The 18,992-nt window shown below is 39.9% G+C and overlaps 1 protein-coding gene across 1 annotated transcript; it reads right to left on the bottom strand.

The window, feature by feature from the left end:
* Positions 1-12,847: 12,847 nt before the first annotated feature.
* LOC106608791 (uncharacterized) lies at positions 12,848-15,710 on the bottom strand. Its single transcript, XM_014206941.2, has 5 exons — positions 15,578-15,710; positions 15,049-15,393; positions 14,535-14,726; positions 14,315-14,349; positions 12,848-14,189 (listed from the first exon to the last, which is right to left on the bottom strand). The coding sequence occupies exons 1-5, from the start codon at positions 15,618-15,620 to the stop codon at positions 14,055-14,057; spliced, it is 750 nt and encodes a 249-aa protein (XP_014062416.1). The 5' UTR covers positions 15,621-15,710; the 3' UTR covers positions 12,848-14,054.
* Positions 15,711-18,992: the final 3,282 nt, after the last annotated feature.

Below are 18,992 nucleotides of genomic sequence, written 5' to 3'. Positions count from 1 at the left end.
TAGGGTTTCCCCTTGCGTTGCAAGGGCCGCGGCTTTTGTGGCGCGATGGGTAACGATGCTTCGTGGTGTGTCAGTTGTTGATGCGTGCAAGGGTCCCTGGTTCGAGCCCAGGTTGGGGCGAAGAGAGGGACAGAACCTACACTGTTACATTTGCTCCTCAGTCCCTCCATATTGAAGTGGGACATTCATTTATTGGTCATCAATCTGAAACATTTAAAGAAGGAGGATATCAAAATTAGACAGTAGTTGGATAATGACTATTTTAACCCATCTCTAAATTGTAAAGTTTTTCTTAATTCTAATATGTATATGTTGTAATATTCAAACACACATCTCCATAATCCTGATGACATTGTCCTGGACAGAGGTTCCCCCAATTGAGGACAGCTTGGCAGTCTTTAAAAAAGAAAGCTAAATGCACAAATGTAAGTAGGTGTAGAGGCTATAAAGAGACAATAAAATATCATCTTGCTCAAAAGCTATGTCTGTCATATAATTCCTGTAACATTTATTTTTATAGATGCAATTGGAAAATCTCTTCCTCTTCTCTGCAAATGCACATGTGTTTGAGTGAGCAACAGCAAGAATGAGCAAGAAAGAAATGGGACAAACATGACTCACCAAGGGCAGTGTCTGTTGAATCAGGACGCAAAGGTTTTGAACCTGAAGGAAAAAAAAGCTAAAATAGGATTTTATTTGCTTTACAAACTTATAATATTACAAGCGGTGCTATTTCAAATGGGATCTTCTTACACTATACTCTTAGAAAAAAGGGTTCCAAAAGTGTTCATTTGCTGTTCCCACAGGAGAATCTCTTTTTGTTCCAGGTAGAAAGAACCCTTTTGGTTAGAATCCAAAATAGTTTTACCTGGTGCAGCCTCTCTATTTAATCATGTTCTTTTTCATCTCTCTCTATTAGGGAAACGTATCCATGTCCACATATCAAAGAGCCATCCCAGGAGGAGGAAGAAGACTTCCCGCCACCGCGACCTGAGAGGGGGGGATAAGGGCCCCTCGTGGCTACCCTGGGGCGAGGCATGGGACACCACCCCCTAGCTATCTAAGAGGTCGCCACCCACACCCTCATCAAAAGGAGGAGTAGTACCTATCCTCTATGGATGTTCCAACATCACTTTAGGCACCCACGGCCTCTGCTAAACCTCCAGATTAAGTGTGAAATGCTTGAACTGGGAGAAAAAGCATGCATAGAAAATGCCACAAATTGTTGTTGTGTTTTGGTACACCACAAGTACGTTCGTTTCCAGCATTCCATTTCAGAGCCAGTGGCAGTGCATTCTGTGTGGTGCATATGTTGGTTAAATTTCATAAATCAAACGTATGTGTCAAATTGTATGCGCAGATGGCTTGACAGAAATGGTAGCAGAAGGTGAACATTGAACATTTGTTGGACACATATCCAGATGATGCTGCGTACCATTCTGCTCAATAACGCTGTAGGTGTGTTCGAAGCGTTCTTGGCACAGCCTGCAGGAACCTAACCAGGTAAGACAGGAATCGGGATCAGTTGTGAGTGATATGAAACGCCAGGGTAAAGATGTGATCAATTTAGGTAGCTTCACCGTATAGGAAAATATTTCTTGATGCGTGTCTTTAGGCTGGACATGGACAGGTAATACAGTTTTATGTTCTTTCTTTCTAAACTAACAAGCAATATTTCAACCAAATGTTTAAAGTGTCTTTATTACAGGGGCAATCTGGGATTCGTACATCATTTTGGGACTTTTAAATCAACAATATATAGCCACTGATTCTTAAAGATTATAACATATGTTTCATTAGCATAGTTCAACTGTCTTACCCCACCAGAACCCAAAATATTAACTTGTTTTACTTTATTGTTTGTAGAGAATGTAATTTCACACCACCACTGTTGTCTATAGCTTCAAAACATGGTTAAAACTCCCCAATTGTAGAAATGACTTTGGAAGCCATACATTTATTGATGTCTACATTCGTTATTGACACGTATTCTATTACGGACAGCTTAATGCATACTTTAAAATTATATTATGTGAGCTAAACATAAAATGTATACAAACGTTTTCCTTAAAGGAAAACTCCAACCCAAAACTATGCTGGTATTTGTTTCATTAGTCCATTGCTCGCATAGTCCAAACTGTTTTTCATGTCAACAATCAAGATATATAACTTTCAAAATACATAAATCATCCCCATATAATGCATTTTGCATCATACAGGGACAAGCAAAACATTTTGGGACTATGTCAACACTAAACTAATGAAACAAATAACAAAAGATAGTTTTTTGGTGGAACTTTCCTTTAAAGTATTTTTAGATTGTACTAATGTTACTATCCCCACTACAAGAAAACATTGTTAAATACGTGTGATTTTGTCCTTGAAACATTTCATTGAAATATTGTAAAATTCCATTCATTTCTATGGAGGACTGCTCCTAGTGGGGAGTGCCAATATGGCCGTCCGGGGTGTGGCAAAGCCTCTCTACGGCCAATGCATAGCATCAGCAATCCAGGGTTCATATACATCATTGGTTAAAACTATCATTGATCTCATGGAGGGTCAGTCTTTTCATCGGTAGGTCTGTCTGAATTTGAGCGGTTGCATTTCTTCTGCCCCATCCCTCAGATGTAAACCCAACAATATGTCTGGGTTTTAGTTGTTTGAATCCCAGAGGTCTTTTTAGGTCAGCAGGTTCATTTTGATCTGGGTTCAATGTTTGTAAGAAATCTGCCCCCTGGTGAGTTATAAGAGTATAATTCTTTAATGTACAGATGAAGTTGGAAGTTTACATATTTAGTTTGGAGTCATTAAAACTTGTTTTTCAACCACTCCACAAATTTCTTGTTAACAAACTATAGTTTTGGCAAGTCGGTTAGGACATCTACTTTGTTCATGGCTGTAACGTCGGTTGAAAGGAGAGGACCAAGGTGCAGTGTGGTGAGCGTACATAGTCTTTTTATTAGAAAAGACGCTGAACAAAACAATAAACACTACCCAACAAACCGTGAAGCTAAAGGCTATGTGCCATAAACAAAGTCAACTTCCCACAACACAAGGAGAGAAAAGGGCTACCTAAGTATGGTTCCCAATCAGAGACAACGATAGACAGCTGTCCCTGATTGAGAACCATACCCGGCCAAAACATAGAAAATAAAGAACATAGAAAAAGGAATATAGAATGCCCACCCAAGTCACACCCTGGCCTACCCAAAATAGAGAATAAAAACCTCTCTATGGCCAGGGCGTAGTAATTTTTCCAACAATTGTTTAGAGACAGATTATTTAACCTATAATTCACTGTACCACTATTCCAGTGGGTCAGGAGTTTACATACACTAAATTGACTGTGCCTTTAAACAGCTTGGAAAATTCCAGAAAATGATGTCATGGCTTTAGAAGCTTTTGATAGGCTAATTGACATAATTTGAGTCAATTGGAGGTGTTCCTGTGGATGAATTTCAAGGCCTACCTTCAAACTCAGTGCCTTGACATCATGGGAAAATCAAAAGAAATCAGCCAAGACCTCAGAAAACAATTGTAGACTTCCACAAGTCTGGTTCATCCTTGGGAGCAATATCCAAACGCCTGAAGGTACCACGTTTATCTGTACAAACAATAGTACGCAAGAATAAACACCATGGGACCACGCAGCCGTCATACCGCTCAGGAAGGAGACGCCTTCTGTCTCCTAGAGATGAACGTCCATTGGTGTGAAAAGTGCAAATCAATCCCAGAACAACAGCAAAGGACCTTGAGAAGATGCTAGAGGAACAGGTACAAAAGTTTCTATAACCACAGTAAAACAAGTCCTATATCAACATAACCTGAAAGGCCGCTCAGCAAGGAAGAAGCCACTACATCCATAAAAAAGCCAGACTATGGTTTGCAACTGCACATGGGGACAAAGATCGTACTTTTTGGAGAAATGTCCTCTGGTCTGATGAAACAAGAATAGAACTGTTTGGCCATAATAACCATTGTTTTGTTTGGAGGAAAAGGGGGAGGCTTGCAAGCCGAAGAACACCATCACAACCGTGAAGCATGGGGGTGGCAGCATCATGTTGTAGGGGTGCTTTGCTGCAGGAAGGCCTGGTACATTTCACAAAATAGATGGCATCATGAGGAAGGGAAATCATGTGGATATATTGAAGCAACATCTCAAGACATCAGTCAGGAAGTTAAAGCTTGGTCACAAATGGGTCTTCCAAATGGACAATGACCCCAAGCATACTTCCAAAGTTGTGGCAAAATGGCTTAAGGACAACAAAGTCAAGGTAATGGAGTGGCCATCACAAAGCCCTGACCTCAATCCTACAGAAAATGTGTGGGCAGAACTGAAAAAGTGTGTGCGAGCAAGGAGGCCTACAATCCGGACTCAGTTACACCAGCTCTGTCAGGAGGAATGGGCCAAAATTCACCCAACTTATTGTGGGAAGCTTGTGGAAGGCTACCCGAAACATTTGACCCAAGTTAAACAATTTAAAGGCAATGCTACCAAATACTAATTGAGTGTGTGTAAACTTCTGACCCACTGGGAAAGTGATGAAAGACATAAAAGCTGAAATAAATAATTCTGTACTATTATTCTGACTTTTCACATTCTTGAAATAAAGTGGTGATCCTAACTGACCTATGACAGGGAATTTTTACTAGGATTAAATGTCAGGAATTGTGAAAAACTGAGATTAAATGTATTTGGCTAAGGTGAATGTAAACTTCCGACTTCAACTGTATACTGCAGCCTGTACTGTAAATAGTTGTAGTGTTTTTTACAGCTGTACTACTTGAATACTTGGATTTGAACGTGTATAGTCCTAATAAACGTTTTCCCCTGAATATGTCATGTACTCATAATAAAATTATTTAAAACCATAATCTTGTTTCTTCACTCTGGTTTGATAGTGTCCTTTCTGAACAACAGTACATAATGTTGGAAGGCTAGCCAGGCCAGACTACAGATAATCTATCCTTTTCTATAAACCAACATATAGCCATCATCATATGACTGGTGATGAAAAAGTATGAACATGTAATGCACTCACAACTGTAAGTCGCTCTGGATAAGAGTCCGCTAAATTACTAAAATGTAAAATAAAAAATAAAAAAGAAGTGAATAATGAGATCTTTTCTTGGCCTGTAGTCTGTTCCGTTTGTGGAAGCGTACTGCCCTCTGCAGGATAGGTGGTGTACACACAGATCAAGGAAGTCAAGACATCACCATAGAGCAGGGTTTCCCAAACTCGGTCCTGGCTAGCCCAGATTCCCAATCACCCAACCTCATAACTAGCTACCAAGAAGCCATTTCAGGCTATCAATCATGTTAGAGTAGCTAGCTTGTCTAACTATCTTAGCTGGCATGCCTGCTGGCAAGGTTGGTAGACTGTAGAAAAGCAAGCAATAACTAGATGTACTGAATAAGACTCACATTCCTTTCAATCTTTTACCCAGGTTTGAACAGAGACGCAGAGAAGTATGCTTAGATACGCAGAAAAATAGACCGTTTTTTATATTTTTTTATATAGAATTAAGCGTAATGATTATGGCTCTAGATTGCAGGAAAAACTGTTTAATGAGTTTGAAAAATTCTATAATGTACGGACGGGGGCCTAGCCCCCCTACGGACCACCCCCCAGACATTCTCACGTACTTTGTGCGCCCTCAGATTTTTTGGGTGCATGACGCCCCTGGTCACATGTGAATGACCACACAAAATGGCAGGAGCCATTTAAGTAGAAACACGAATCACTAGTAAAAGAGTCTTACCCTGTAATGATATAGAACATTTCTTCCTTCTCATTCAGATGTGGAGGACAATGATGGCGATCAAACTCAAGATGTTGGACACAATTAAAGCTAGGAGTTTGGGGTTTAAAGGAAGTTGTTGATATTCTTTCTTAGAAACACAGGTATACATGTCAAATTTTGTAAGCTTCATCTTCGACCCTTCTACAATTCAGAGTTGCATCAGAAAATGTATTTTAGAGTTTGATTTGTCCTGAATTATGACAGATCAGAGATGAATTATTACAGAATAAAATCAAAATTTAGAGGTTCAAAGCAAAATACCTTCAATGTCCAGCTTTGTCCCATTTCCAAACAGGATCTCCCCTCTAAGCCACAGCACAGTAGTAAGTCCCAGCATCAGAGAGGCTGAGGTTCCTCTTGGGGAGGTTGTAGACACATTGATCACTCCTATTTTCATGTGTGTAAATTATTCTGTATGGGATTATCCTGAGCCATGTCTGAACCAATAGACACTGTGTTCTCCTGCATAGGTCTCAGTGTGTATTGTACAGTTCAGAGTCACAGAGTCTCCTGGCTGGACTGACTAAGACATAGACTACTGAGTAAGATGCTGGTTCCTGGAATCTGCACCTTTTATAACACGGTAAAACCAAGGTTCTCATAATTGTTTTTGTTTTAATATAACCACTTAAAAGAGCCTGATAGTCACATGATAATGCATATATTTGTTACTTACCCTAATGCAAAAGAAACACACCCTTTCCAAAGATTATGGCATCAATCTCGTGTGGCACAGTAACACATCCACATATCTGATGGTCTGGCGTCTTCAATAGTCAGCACAAAACTAGCTCCACTTTCCTTGCAACAAACCAGGTGCTGTTGTTAAACTCCCAATAGAATGTTGGAGTGAATGTAAACTGGAGCTTGTCCCACTGTCATTTTGAGCCAGTTTAAGTAACTTCCTTCGGTTTCTGAGATGAAACATTCCAATTCAACTGTGTATCCACAGATTAATGTATTTAGGACATTAGACTGTCTGATGGTAGTAGACCACCCTTTAAACAGGATAAAAACAAAGATTTACATGACTTGAATATCTTCACATGTTTTTTAGTCTCTTCTCATCCCTCTATTCTGTCAGCATTTTCTAATGCAGTTAGTTTTCGTACATATGGATTCCTCAAACCTACCTGTACTAAATGTCAGCCAAAAAAATAAACATAGTTGGGTCATTGTATAATTCCACCTCCGATGACAGCATCTCCTCATGCGTAGACTAGTCGTCCTGTGTTACAGATGGGAGTGAGAGTCAAGAGGTTATAGGTTTCTTTTTATACACAACTGGAGTGTGGGTCCACAGGCCTGATTGGCTGCTGTGACATCAGTAAACAGACGGAACAGGACAGCCGTACCCTCCCCTCTGACCTTTTTCTGTCCTCATGCTACATGTCTTCAAAAAGCTATCGAGAGATAAGCACACCGTGTGGAACATATGCAAATATGCGTGCCCTCATTTTAGATCTTGAATTTTGATGGTAATACGGCATGATTATTATTGGCAAGCTCCAATTTACACACTCAAACAGTGGTGGAAAAAGTACCCAATTGTCATACTTGAGTAAAAGTAACAATACCTTAATAGAAAATGGCTCAAGTAACAGTGAAAGTCACCCAGTAAAATACTACTTGAGTAAAAGTCAAAGTATTTGGTTTGAAATATACTTATGTATCAAAAATAAACGTAAATGCTAAAATATAGTGAAGTATCAAAAGTAAAAAATAATTTCAAATTCCTTATACTAAGCAAACCAGACAGCACCCTTTTTCTTTTTAAATGTACAGATAGCCACGGGCACACTCCATCACTCAGACATAATTTACAAACAAAGCATTTGTGTTTAGTGAGTCCTCCACATCAGAGGCAATAGGGATGACCAGGTATGTTCTCTTGACAAGTGTGTGAATTCAGTAACTACTACCTTTGGGTGTCAGGGAAAATGTATGGAGTAAAAAGTACATTATTTTCTTCAGGAATGTAGTGCAGTAAAAGTTGTCAAAAATATAAATATTAAAGTAATGTACAGATTACCACAAAAAACTACTTGAATATTACTTTAAAATATTTTTACTTTACACCACTGCTCATAAAAGTTATTAGTAGCATTAACATTATCATTAACATTATTCATTAGTATCACAACTGCTTTCTCCAGCAGTTTAATTCAAGATTCTTGGACATTGTGGCAAATCATTTTACATCAGACAGAATACTATTGGTGCACTTAAATATATATATATATATATATATATATTAGACTGTTGAATGTATACACTGAAGACTGCTTTTACGTATACATATTGTCTAATTTTGATGGATCTCAAAATTACCAATATAGGCTCTGACCAGCAGGGGGAAGCTTGCACTGTACTTCCTCATACCTACTTTCACTACATCTCTATAGGGCTCACAGAAAGAGATTGTATCTATATAATTTGTATATCCTCTCAATACTTTCTTAAGTTATCGAAAGTATTCTGATAGATATCTGGCATCAAATGTGATCAAGTATTTTGTTTCCTTTGTCAGATGAATATCGTAACAACATCAGGTTCTGGTCTGCATATAAATATGTGGGATGAGTGTGGTTCAGAAATAAGTTTTGGTGTGATGGTGGGGCTGAGACCTTGGTTGCATCCAAAATGGCACCGTATTCCCTATATAGTGCACTGCATTTGGCCAGAGGCACTTCTTCTGAGCAGGGCCCACAGGGTGCCATTTCAGAAGCACACTTGTCATTTGGTTGATGCTGTAGGTAGTGTGACAAACCTCTTCAAGGTAAGGAGAGTTTGTCACATATTTAGCAGGAGACTGTCACCAAAATCACCCCAGAATGAGAGTTATTTCGAACAGGACAGGAGCTGTATGTTGGTTTCTATGTCCTAGTCCATCCAGGCCTCAGGCATGGTCAAGGATAGCAGGGTTCGGTACACGAATCAGATTCTCAGTAGGTCCAGGTCCAAACACCAACAGGTAAGTCCAAACGGTCCAGGTCATATACGGTAAATCCAGACGATATATATTGTCTCTTTTTCCCCCATCCCCTTCCTCTCTCTCTTCCTGGTTTGTCTTGACCCGTTATCTGTGGGTCGGACCCAGCTTCCGAGCATTCCCCTTGCTTCTGGGGATTGTAGTTTTTGGAGGTTGGTCATTTTGTGATCTGTAGTTCTGGCCGGAGTGGCCATTTTAGTGAGAGGGCAGAGCCCGTTTATTAGTTCTGCCCTCACATATCTGCCATTTATCACTCTGCCCCCTTCTTTGCCACAGTGTGTTTTTGTCAGCTAAAAGTAAACTAAGCCTTGATAAGTGCACGGTCCACTCTCCTGCCTCCCTGAAAGTAACAACATGAAAACTATGGGCTGAAAGTGTTGGACCTGAGGGCAGGTTATCAACCTCCTCAGAATCCCTCAGTGCAGCAGAAATAGTGAAATCGAGTGCATGTTGAACAAAGACATCACAAGGCTTTTCAAAGGCATTATCAACACAATTAGCAACATCATTATTTGCATGCAAATCAAACTGCCTTGGTAACAAACCATAACACATCTCAGAAAGAGCTCACACCTAAAAAGATACTCCTTCATATTTGTATACTCCCAAAACTTTCTCAAGTCATTGAAAGCTTTTACATTATGTCATTTATATGTTATGCCATTTATAACACACTATTTCCTCTGCAAGATGAATATCATGACAACAACAGGTTGTGGTCTGCATAAATGTGGTATGAGTGTGGTTCGGAGAGACAGAGAGTTTGAAGAAGGTGGGGGTGGTTTCATCCAAAAGGGCACCCTGTATTCCTTACATAGTGTACTACTTTTTGCAAGGGCCCATAGGGCTCTGGTCAACAATGGGTCCTGCATGGTCAAACGTAGTGCACACCCCAGAAAGTATTCACACCCCTTGACTTTTCCACATTTTGTTGTGTTACAGCCTGAATAAAACATTTATTCAATTTAGATTTCTTGTCACTGGTAAGTAAAATACGAGTCTTTATATTTAAATGATTTTATATTGTAAATTCGAAAGCCACAACATGTCAAAGTCAACATACAATACACATTGTGCACCCGACTGGCCCAGTTGTCTAACACACTGCAGTACCTGGTTCGAATCCAGGCTGCACCTCCTCCATAGGGAGGCACACAATTATAAGCGTCATTGTAAATAATAATTTGTACTGACTTGCCTAGTTAAATAAAAGTTAATTAAAAAAAACAAAAAAATGATTGGTACACAACCTTCACCACAGTGTTCTCCACTCAATATAATATATGTTTATAGATGTGCTGTTGTTTATTTGATGTATTTCTAAAATAAAGGTTCAATATAATAAGTAATAAACTTGAGTTCTTACTGATTTTTCTAGTGGTAAAGACTGACTTCAAAGAGACCTCATTCAAGTCCTCCATCCCCCACTCAGTCTAACTGCTGCTCTCTCTGGCTCCACAACAAACCCCCGCCCGGCCATCTAGAGGTGTGAATACCCAGCCAGCCTAAGTAGAGGATGGTAAGTGCTTTACAGCTGAAAGACTTGGAACCAGCAGCATAATCTTGTGTAGAGGGCGTGTTGTCAGTACAGTCATTGTAAATAACGTGTACATTTATTCATTTATTTAAATATTTTTTTACTTCGTGTTTGTAGTGTCTTCACTTATGACATTAGATCAGTGTTGGCTGCTAACTTGGCCCTTATCTTAAATATTTCACCTCTGTGTTTGGAGACATTGTATCAGCGTTTTTGTCTGGTCTCCTGTTAGTACATTTTATGTAGGGAAGCTAATGATCCATAATGTTTGACATTCCTGGGAGTGTGTAAAGTTGTATTTTTTATTAGCATAGAATGTTTGTATGTTTTCTATATAGTTATGTTCTTGAAAATGTATCAATTTACCAATTTGGCCACTTGGTTACATTTGGGCAAATTGTGAAGGAGACCTGGGTGACTTCATACTAAATGTAATGTAGCTTGCTCATTCTTCAAGTTATCAGTCTGAAATTTTGCACATACACCGTAGCCCTCTTGTGGACACCATCTACATTACATCCAGCTTCTTGGCTAGATTTGTGACCTTTCTCTTGCATTTCAGAGATGATGGTACAACAAAGATACAAAAAAAGGTTGGTTTTTTCTTTGTATTTTCTTCTACCAGATCTATTGTGTTATATTCGCCTACATTCATTTCACATTTCCACAAACTTCAAAGTGTTTCCTTTCAAATGGTACCAAGAATATGCATATCCTTGCTTCAGGGCCTAAGCTACAGGCAGTTAGATTTGGGTATGCCATTTTAGGCGAAAATTGAAAAAATGATGCTGATCCCTAAGAAGTTTTAAAACAGTTACAGAATTGAATGCCTGTCATAGGAGAAAACTGAGAATGGATCAACAACATTGTGTTACTCCACAATACTAACCTAATTGACAGAGTGAAAAGAGGAAGCCTGTACATAATACAAATATTCCAAAACATGCATCCTGTTTGCAGCAACGCACTAAAGTAATACCGCAAAAATGTGGCAAAGCAATTCACTTTTTGTCCTGAATACAAACTGTAAATGGAATGGAGCTAAGCACAGGTAAAATCATAGAGGAAAACCTGGTTCAGTCTGCTTTCCACCAGACACTGGTAGATTAATTCACCTTTCAGCAGGACAATAACCTAAAACACAAGGTCAAATCTACACTGGAGTTGTTTAACAAGAAGAGAGTGAATGTTCCTGTTTTGACTTAAATCGGCTTGAATATCTATGGCAAGACCTGAAAATGGGTGTCTAGCAATGATCAGCAACCAATTTGACAGAGTTTGAAGAATTTCGAAAAGAATAATGGGCAAATCTTGCACAATCCAGGTGTGGAAAGCTCTTAGAGACTTACCCAGAAAGACTTACAGTTGTAATTGCTGCCAAAGGTGATTCTAACATGTTTTGATTCAGGGGTTGAATACTTATCTAATCAAGTTATGTTAGTGTTTCATTTTTATGAATGTTTTACACGTTAGAATGTGTCTTCCACTTTGACATTACATAGTATTTTGTGTCGATCGTTGACAAAAAATGACAATTAAATCAATTTGAATCACAATTTGTGGCATAACTAAATTTTTTTTAAAGTCAAGGGGTGTGAATACTTTCTGATGACACTGTATTAGGAATAGGGTGCCATTTCAGATGCAGACCTTGTTTGATTGATGTTATAGGTAGATAACGGGTTTGTCAGGTAAGTGTAAACAAAGCTTTGATTAGTGGCAATATGAAACTATGGACAGAAAGTGTTGGAGGTCAAATAAGGTCAAAATTATTGGTTGTTGGTTATCAGAATCCCTGTGTCCAGAAAAAATACAGATATCCTAAAAGTGCATGTTGACCAAAGTTACCACACGGCTTATCACAGGCCCCAGGAGCACAATTAGCAACATCATTATCTAGTATGCAAATCAAACTGCCTTGGTAACAAACCATAACAAATATAACCCAATGTCTCAGAAAAGATGAGGTGTGATCTCAAAAGCACCTAAGAAAAAAATGTGATGCCAAATCTGTGATGGCTTGATGTCTGATTGTTTTATTGTTCAGTGGAAACTTCTGACCACAAAGATGTATGTGTTCTTTCTTCCATCGCGGTTCACACCAGCAAGGTGACACTGACCACAGTTCGAGGATGTTGGGTCTGCAGCGAATGCATGAGATGAGTCTGCTGAGAGTATTGACATCTGCCTCGGCACATTCAACATTAGAGCAGTAGGCCTATGGGTAATGGGCCTATGGGTAATGTCTGTCTGTCTGTCTGTCTGTCTGTCTGTCTGTCTGTCTGTCTGTCTGTCTGTCTGTCTGTCTGTCTGTCTGTCTGTCTGTCTGTCTGTCTGTCTGTCTGTCTGTGTCTCTGTCTCTGTCTCTGTCTGTGTTCCAGCGGTTCAGGTTGCTTGTCTTCAGCAGAGAAAGCGTGTTTACCACAGTGTATGTTAACTTGGCCTATCAGTGTCACCATTATACACACAACATAAAATAAAATAATTTTATACAAACAATATGTATTCTATTGTTTATTTCACCTTCAAGATACATTACAAGTATTATGTGTTTGTTGCAGTTTGCATCCTAAACCGTATTTATACAGAATTAGAGATATTCACCCATGTCTATGTCATCTTTAATTTCAAAAGATGGTAAAAGTTTAGGAATCAATTCTAAATAATTGTTTTTAAGATGGATTGCTATCTTTCTGTCAAGACTATAAGAGACCCAGTGATGTTCACCTCAGCAGGTCTCACTCAACATTGTGCTGCTACTTTCTGTCATTCACAGCACAGGAAGTGATGCTCCCTTCCTCCTCTATTTAAAAGAAAAATATAGATATATATTTAACCTTTATTTAACTAGGCAAGTCAGTTAAGAACAAATTCTTATTTACAATGACGGCCTACCAAGAGGCAAAAGGCCTCCTGCGGGGACGAGGGCTGGGATTAAAAATAAATGTAGGACAAAACACACATCATGACAAGAGAGACACCACAACACTACATAAAGATAGACTTAAGACAACAACACAGCATGGTAGCAACACAACATGACGACAGCACGGTAGCGATACAACATGGCAGCAGCACAACACAGTAGCAGCACCACTAGCCCAACCATAGCTGCTGTCTCAAGAGGATTTTTGAGTACTTGGAATAGAGAGCAATGGTAATGGCGTCTTTTTTGAAGTCACTAATGGAGGCTCACTCCGCCGTGGATCGTTGGTCAAAGTTTATGAGGAAATGAATGGGGTTTGGTAAGTTTTTTGGATAAACGCTGCAAATAAGGTCTGTGGTTAACACAGGTTTAGGAAATCTTATACGTTTTGTTCTGTGAGATCATCTTCATTAGCTTACGTCACTTTAAGAATTTTGAAGCATTTATGTAACCAAAAAAGCACATAAAGGCTTCATAATTCATAAAGGTCATGTTAACTGACTGAACAAAACATATAAGATCTCCTAAGCCTGTGTTAACCTCAGACCTTATTTTCGTTGTTTATCCAAAAACTCTCCAAAAACCCCATTCTTTTCCCCATAGGCTTTGACCAACATGGCTTGGCTAACTCATTTCTGTTTTTTAGGACTAAAAGCTAGCGAGCTCTATTGGGGTACAGAGCACCACAACAACAATCAGTAAATTCTATATTACAAGGGAAAAAAGTATTCTAAAGATTATATTCGTTCTTCATCAGTGCTACACTGATATCAACATTAAAACATTTGACATTATCTTGTGGCAGCATAAACAACATTCGACTCCATCTCCATCATTTGACCTTTAGCTGTCTTCTTATTTCTGGACCTCTTCTGACGGAAACTAAGTGCTGCGTAGTTCAGAGAGTCTGGATCCTGATCCGGATCCTGTAGAAAGCATAAAATAAGGTTAGAGGTATCAAACAAATCTCAATTAAACACACAATTCTAATCAAGTACAGTTATCTGGATGTCATGTACGAAAATCAAGTAAATATAACAGTTTCTATTACCTGGCTATTTTGTGGCTGCAGTTGAGCCCCGATATCTGAATAAGAACATCATTATTTGGGTCAGGACACAAACAGTTATTTAAACATACATTTTACTCTGTGTTACCGTACAGACATTTGGTCAGAGAGAAATACCCTGTGCATGTGGTTTTCTCACAATTTATCATCTAAAATCTGACACATGCGCCTTGCTGAAAACGTTTATGGTCCTCCATTGTACCTGTGTTGTGTGTTTTTGCGTCTCGTCTGATCTTGAGGACCAGGATGATGATGACTATCAGGAGGACAGCAGTCACAACAGCCAGGATTACAACCAGGGGAAGAAGGTACATGGTTCCATCATCATCATCATCCTCTCCTAGGTATATGTCATCGCCCTCTGCTACAGGACCGATAGTTCCATTACACTCTCCTAATACATGAAATGGAATGAAATCAGTCTGTGACAGAGCAAAACATGTTTGTGTTTTTGATTCTTTTTTAAAAAAATGGCTTTGAATCTGCATGAGAAAGACAGAGAAATTCACTATCTTTAGATGACTCTGGTATTTCCTCACTTCCGTTGTGCCCTGTAACACTGAGATTAGTAAGAATAGAGAAGTATTTTTTTTTCAAAATTATAATGCTAGAAAATATGTCCATCAATGGTTTGCCTTTGTTTCATGATAACTCCTGATTAGGTTGATGAACATTTTCAAAAGTATCAAAAGCCAGATAAATAATTGAAAACGTACCTTTAACTTTTAGATATGTTGCGTTGACAAAGAACATGTGACTATGTGGAAACAATCCACAGAAATACAGGCCACAGTCAGCTATTTCCACTTTTGGGATTTTGAGAAAGATAGTGGTGTTGTTGCTGAACATTTCAAAATGTCTCCTTTGAAAACCATTGTGGAGATCAGGTGTTGAATTAAAGCCGTACAGAGACGAGATACACACAGGCTCTGATCCGTTGACTTGCTTGAACCATGCTGTGTGTCCCACAACCGTTGTAACATTGGAGCACTGCAAGGTGATGTTATCCCCAATACGGACCTCCATAGTCTGAGACTGAGAAACCAAAACAGAGACCAAAGCTGAAATACAAAGAACAAAGTCCTACGTTATTGACTATAATCGGTGATATCACATGTACATGTTAGAAAAAAGTGGTGCACTAAAAGTTATCATGCAATGCACTCTGATCTGCTCATCTTTGGTTCTAGGACAGATGATACAATCAATTGTATTCTCGACGTTAATTAACAGTAGCTTACTTACTCAATCCATAGAGCAGTAGAGCTTGTAGGAAGGTTCTGGCCATTCTGTTTGTAGATCTATTCTGCTCTGTCTGGCTGAGAATCAAAAAATACCTCTTAGATCACCCTGAGATCACAGTGAGGTCAAAATGTAGTTCATCGGTAGGGGGCGTAGTAGTTGGTATTGGACTACAATATCTATTTACAGGAAGCAGAAGTGACACTTACATAAAGTGCATTAACAAAGTATTAAGACCCTTTCCCTTTTTCCACATTTTATTACATTACAGCCTTATTCTAAAATGGTTTATTCATTCTTTCCCCTCATCAATCTACACACAATACCCCATAATGACAAAGCAAAAACAGCTTTTTGGACATTTTTGCAAAGGAATCCAAATTTAAAACAGAAATACCTCATTTACATAAGTATTCAGACCCCTTGCTATGAGACTTCAAACTGAGCTCAGGTGCATCCTGTTTCCACTGATCATCCTTGAGATGTTTCTACAACTTGATTGTAGTCCACCTTCAAATCAAATCAATCAAATGATATTGGTCACATACACATGGTTAGCAGATGTTAATGCGAGTGTAGCGAAATGCTTGTGCTTCTAGTTCTGACAGTGGAGTAATATCTAACAAATAATCTAACAATTCCCCAACAATAACCTAATACACACAAATCTAAAGGGGTGAATGAGAATATATACATATAAATATATGGATGAGCGATGGCCGAGCGGCATAGGCAAGGTGCAATAGATGGTGTAAAATACAGTATATACATGTGATATGAGTAATGTAAGATATGTAAACATTATTAAAGTGCCATTATTTAAAGTGGCATTGTTTATAGTGACTAGTGATCCATTTATTAAATTGTCCAGTGATTGGGTCTCAATGTAGGCAGCAGCCTCTCTGAGTTAGTGATTGCTGTTTAGCAGTCTGATGGCCTTGAGATAGAAGCTGTTTTTCAGTCTCTCGGTCCAAGCTTTGATGCACCTGTACTGACCTCGCCTTCTGGATGATAGCGGTGTGAACAGGCAGTAGCTCGGGTGGTTGTTGTCCTTGATGATGTTTTTGGCCTTCCTGTGACATCGGGTGCTGTAGGTGTCCTGGAGGGCAGGTAGTTTTCCCCGGTGATGCGTTGTGCAGAACGCAACACCCTCTGGAGAGCCTTGCGGTTGAGGGCGGTGCAGTTGCTGTACCAGGCTAAGATACAGCTCGACAAGGATGCTCTCGATTGTGCATCTGTGAAAGTTTGTCAGGGTTTTGGGTGACAAGCCAAATTTCTTCAGCCTCCTGTGGTTGAAGAGGCGCTTTTACGTTTTCTTCATCACACTGTCTGTGTGGGTGGACCATTTCAGTTTGTCTGTGATGTGTACACCGAGGAACTTAAAACTTTCCACCTTCTCCACTGCTGTCCCATCGATGTGGATAGGGAGGTGCTCCCTCTACTGTTTCCTGAAGTCCACGATCATCTCCTTTGTTTTGTTGACATTGAGTGAGAGGTTGTTTTCCTGACACCACACTCCGATTTCCCTCACCTCCTCACTGTAGGCTGTCTCGTCGTTGTTGGTGATCAAGCCCACTACTGTTGTGTCGTCTGCAAACTTGATGATTGAGTTGGAGGCGTGCATGGCCATGCAGTTGTGGGTGAACAGGGAGTACAAGAGAGGGCTGAGCACGCACCCTTGTGGGGCCCCAGTGTTGAGGGTCAGCGAAGTGGAGATGTTGTTTCCTACCTTCACCACCTGGGGGCGGCCCGTCAGAAAGTCCAGGACCCAATTGTACAGGGCGGGGTTGAGACCCAGGGCCTCCAGCTTGATGATGAGCTTGGAGGGTACTATGGTGTTGAATGCTGAGCTGTAGTCAATGAACAACAGGTATTATTTTTGTCCAGATGGGATAGGAAAGTGTGCAGTGTGTAGGGATTGCGTCATCTGTGGACCTGTTGGGGCGGTATGCAAACTGAAGTGGGTCTAGGGTGTCCGGTAAGGTGGCGGTGATATGATCCTTGACTAGCCTCTCAAAGCACTTCATGATGACAGAAGTGAGTTCTGCGGGGCAGTAGTCATTTAGTTCAGTTATCTTTGCCTTCTTGGGTACAGGAACAATGGTAGCCATCTTGAAGTATCTGGGGACAACAGACTGGGATAGGGAGCGATTGAATATGTCCGTAAACACACCAGCCAGCTGGTCTGCGCATGCTCTGAGGACGCGGCTAGGGATGCCGTCTGGGCCAGCGGCCTTGCGAGGGTTAACACGTTAAAATGTTTTACTCATGTCGGCCACGGAGAAGGGGGGGTTGCAGTCCTTGTTAACGAGCCTCAACGGTGGCACTGTATCCTCAAAGCAGGCAAAGAAGGTGTTTAGTTTGTCTGGAAGCTTGACTGTGAAGTGACTGTTTTTATTTTTGTGGTCCGTGATTTCCTGTGGGCCCTGCACATACGTCTCGTGTCTGAGCTGTTGAATTGCGACTCCACATTGTCCCTGTACCGGCGTTTCACTTGTTTAACCTGTTTGGGATAGGGGGCAGTATTTTCACGCTCGGATAAAAAATGTACCTGATTTAATCTGGTTACTACTCCTGCCCAGAAACTAGAATATGCATATAATTAGTAGATTTGGATAGAAAACACTCTAAAGTTTCTAAAACTGTTTGAATGGTGTCTGTGAGTATAACAGAACTCATATGGCAGGCCAAAACCTGAGAAGATTCTATACAGGAAGTGCCCTGTCTGTCAATTTGTTCTCCTTCTAGGGCATCTCTATCAAAAATACAGCATCTCTGCTGTAACGTGACATTTTCTAAGGCTTTCATTGGCTCTCAGAAGGCGCCAGAAAGTGGAATGAGAGCTCTCCAGTCTCTCCAGTTTTTGTGAGTGGTCCTGCTGAGAACAATGACACTGGAGCGCGTGTGCACGAGACGACTCCATTTTTTTCTTTCAGTGTTTGAACGAATACAACGTCGCCCGGTTGGAATATTATCGCTATTTTACGAGAAAAATAGAAAAAAATGTATTTAAACAGCGTTTGACATGCTTCGAAGTACGGTAATGGAATATTTTGAATTTTTTTGTCACGAAATGCGCCGGCACGTCACCCTTCGGATAGTGACTTGAACGCACAAACAAAACGGAGCTATTTGGATATAACTATGGATTATTTCGAACCAAAACAACATTTGTTGTTGAAGTAGAAGTCCTGGGAGTGCATTCTGACGAAGAACAGCAAAGGTAATCCAATTTTTCTTATAGTAAATCTGAGTTTTGTGAGGGCCAAACTTGGTGGGTGTCAAATTAGCTAGCCATGATGGCCGGGCTATGTACTCAGAGTATTGCAAAATGTGCTTTCACCGAAAAGCTATTTTAAAAAATGACACCGCGATTGCATAAAGGAGTTCTGTATCTATAATTCTTAAAATAATTGTT

Source organism: Salmo salar, chromosome ssa07 (assembly GCF_905237065.1).
Source record: "Salmo salar chromosome ssa07, Ssal_v3.1, whole genome shotgun sequence".
Taxonomy (NCBI): domain Eukaryota; kingdom Metazoa; phylum Chordata; class Actinopteri; order Salmoniformes; family Salmonidae; genus Salmo; species Salmo salar.
This window is presented reverse-complemented; position numbering and strand designations above follow the sequence as displayed.

Coding starts and splice junctions, on each gene's coding strand:
- LOC106608791 (XM_014206941.2), bottom strand. CDS start 15,620: ATGGCCAGAACCTTCCTACAAGCTCTACTGCTCTATGGATTGA. Junction 14,350..14,534: donor CGCAAAAACACACAACACAG/GTACAATGGAGG, acceptor GTTCTTATTCAG/ATATCGGGGCTCAACTGCAG. Junction 14,190..14,314: donor TGCAGCCACAAAATAGCCAG/GTAATAGAAACT, acceptor TGCTTTCTACAG/GATCCGGATCAGGATCCAGA.